The following is a 2,636-nucleotide window of genomic DNA, read 5'->3' on the forward strand; positions in this document are numbered from 1 at the left end:
CAAAATTTGTTTTTTACATTCCCTCGATTAATAAAAATGTAATTAGAATGGTTCTCAAAATAAATAAAAAAATATATTATCTCTTTCAAGCTATCATTACTAAATTAAATGAATCAAGCCATATACAACAACTAGTAATTACTCCTATAATTAAGAATGAAAACCAAAATCTTAAATAAAATTGGAACTTTTTTTTTATATATAAAAAAAAACAATAACTTAAATTACATTAAATGTGGCTAGCAAAATTCAGGTGAAACACTACCCAATTCATCATGCCCTTATTCAATTCCAAAAGAAGAAGCCCATTATGGTAATTTCACAATTCTTAAAAATGATTAATTATAATTTAACCTTTAATAAAGTACCTTTTACCAATAATAATAACCCTATTATAAGTCATTGCCGTGTTTGACCTCCAAAGCCACCATATAAATTCATAATATATATAAAAATAAATCTATTTATATATATGTATTTACAGAACTATATATTATAGTTATTGATTTCTTCTTCTGTAAAATTGTTCGGTTACCGGAAAAAGTTTGTGATTTTCGATCGGAAAAGTGAGTTCCGGCGATGCTATAGAGCTGAGGAGGAGTCGTCGGAGTTTAGAAATTTTGAGGTGATTCGTTGTGTAAAAGCAAGGAGAAGATGAATAGAGTGAACGGAGAGCAGAGAGGAGTTGATAGCACTTTGGAGACTATAAGCGCTGCTGCTACTGCAATCGCTTCGGTTGAAAATCGTGTTCCTCAAGCCTCGATACAGGTAAAATTCATTTCGATTTGATTTTGGTTATAACTTTTGTTTTTTTGGAATATGTAGATCGTTTTGTGGTATATTTCGATTTGAATCTACTTACATTTTTTTAGGAATTTGATAATTATTGTGTTTTACTTTGATCTGAATCAGGTTATAGTTTTGGAGTTTAACTTTGATTTGAATCTGGTTATAGTTTTTTGTTGCTTCTTTGTGGAATATGTAGATCGTTTTGGTGATTTAATTTGATTTGAATCTAGTTACAGTTTTTTTTCTTCCTTTTGTGGAATTTGTAAATCGTGATTAGTATTTTTGAGCTCAGAGTTGACTTAATTGAAACTTTTAGCTAGAATTGCAAGTGAGATTCATAGATCACGGAACTTTGTGTACAGTTTTTGTTCCTTGTATTAAGAGCAGAGATGTGTGCTACGTTTAACGAAGAGTGATGTTGCTTATTTCATTTTTGGGTTGGAAATTGCTTGGTATCATCCTGGTGTGAGGTTGTAATTGTTATGAATTCTGTCTCCGCTGCCTGGATTTGGGATAAATCTGCACTTTTCATCCTGTATAGCAAATAGTAGAACTTTTTGAGAAAGTTAGTGTTATCATGGAGAAAGTGTGTTAGTAATTTTGTGCCCTGTTGGAAAGCGGTGTGATGATATATCGTCAGGTAATTACCAGGAAGTTGGATAATTTGGTTCACTGCTCCTGATACGTGTGCTGTCAACGCGTGTACATATGACTTGTTTGACCAAGTGAGTGAGAGAGTAGGGACTCAGGGAGATATGGTTGCAAATGCTTGAATTATGTTTGAAGTGGGGAAGAAAAGGACAAGGAGATAAAGCAATGAATGTTTTTAACCTCTTCCGATGAACCGGTAAAAGGCTACTCGCTGGTGTGAGAAACAAGAGTTCTAGTAAAGACAGTGATGTAATACATAAATCATTTGCTTTCTTTCTTTTCTGAATCAATCCGAAATCTAGAAAATATGTCACTTTTGAGGTGGTGCCACTTTCCTTCTTATCTAAGCATCTGCAGCCATGTCTAACTGGAGTGATTTTCTGAATGTTTTTTCCAAATGCTATCTAGCCAAAAGCGTTATTAGAAGTTATTCTTTCTTTCTTAAATGGATGCAGTAATGCAATACTCTGTTATGTGTTTCAGAGGGTTGACCGGTTGAGTTATTTGTCGTTTTCAAGTTAGCATAATAAGATTTCAGAAGTTCCAAAATAATGAATTTGCTCGACTCATCTTACCATCTAATATAACGAACATTAATTTTTATCTTTTGAAGAAAAAAAGAGAACATTTCTCATGTAAATTATAGATGGCTGGCTATGTTATCTATGCTTTTGATGCAGAAAGAGTGTTGTAATTTGTAAATGAATTAGAAAACATTCTGGAACTTTTGGACTCTCTAAACTGGAAGGAGTGAAATCCAGACTCATTATACATAATGAGTACCTTCTTGGTACTATTGTCAAAGTTAAAAATTATTTTATCGTCAGTTCAGAATGCCCACTGCTTTTGGTCTTGGACCCGTACTATAGAGTGACCTATGATACAATTAATTGCTTCATTCACACATCTAAATATGTTCCAAAAGGCTAAATGTGTTTTTTTTTGTGATATCCAAACTCTTCCCATCAATTCAATAGATCAACCCTAGATCTTCCCTAAATGAGGCTGAAAGTGAAAGCCGGTTTGCTGTTTCTGTCGAAGTCAAAGAGCGATTTAATAATACCTCCTAGGCCAAGTGAAGAGGCCAAAGCACTCGAGGCATTTCCGTGAGTGGCCTCTGTTCACGTTAGAATGTGCATGATACTTTACCAGTTGCCTCCCCCCCCCCCCCCCCCCCCCCCCCTCTTTTTCTTTTC

General features: G+C 34.1%; 1 protein-coding gene across 1 annotated transcript in view; it reads left to right on the top strand.

The window, feature by feature from the left end:
• Nucleotides 1-470: 470 nt before the first annotated feature.
• LOC102593971 (uncharacterized protein At1g76660) overlaps nucleotides 471-2,636 on the top strand; it is a 4,912-nt gene continuing 2,746 nt past the window's right edge. The window contains exon 1 of the mRNA XM_006343903.2: nucleotides 471-768. Within this exon, the coding sequence (XP_006343965.1) occupies nucleotides 655-768 (114 nt within the window). The 5' untranslated portion in view covers nucleotides 471-654. The remainder of the gene's footprint in view (nucleotides 769-2,636) is intronic.

The sequence above is a fragment of the Solanum tuberosum genome, unplaced genomic scaffold (genome assembly GCF_000226075.1).
Source record: "Solanum tuberosum cultivar DM 1-3 516 R44 unplaced genomic scaffold, SolTub_3.0 scf00048, whole genome shotgun sequence".
In the NCBI taxonomy this organism is placed as follows: domain Eukaryota; kingdom Viridiplantae; phylum Streptophyta; class Magnoliopsida; order Solanales; family Solanaceae; genus Solanum; species Solanum tuberosum.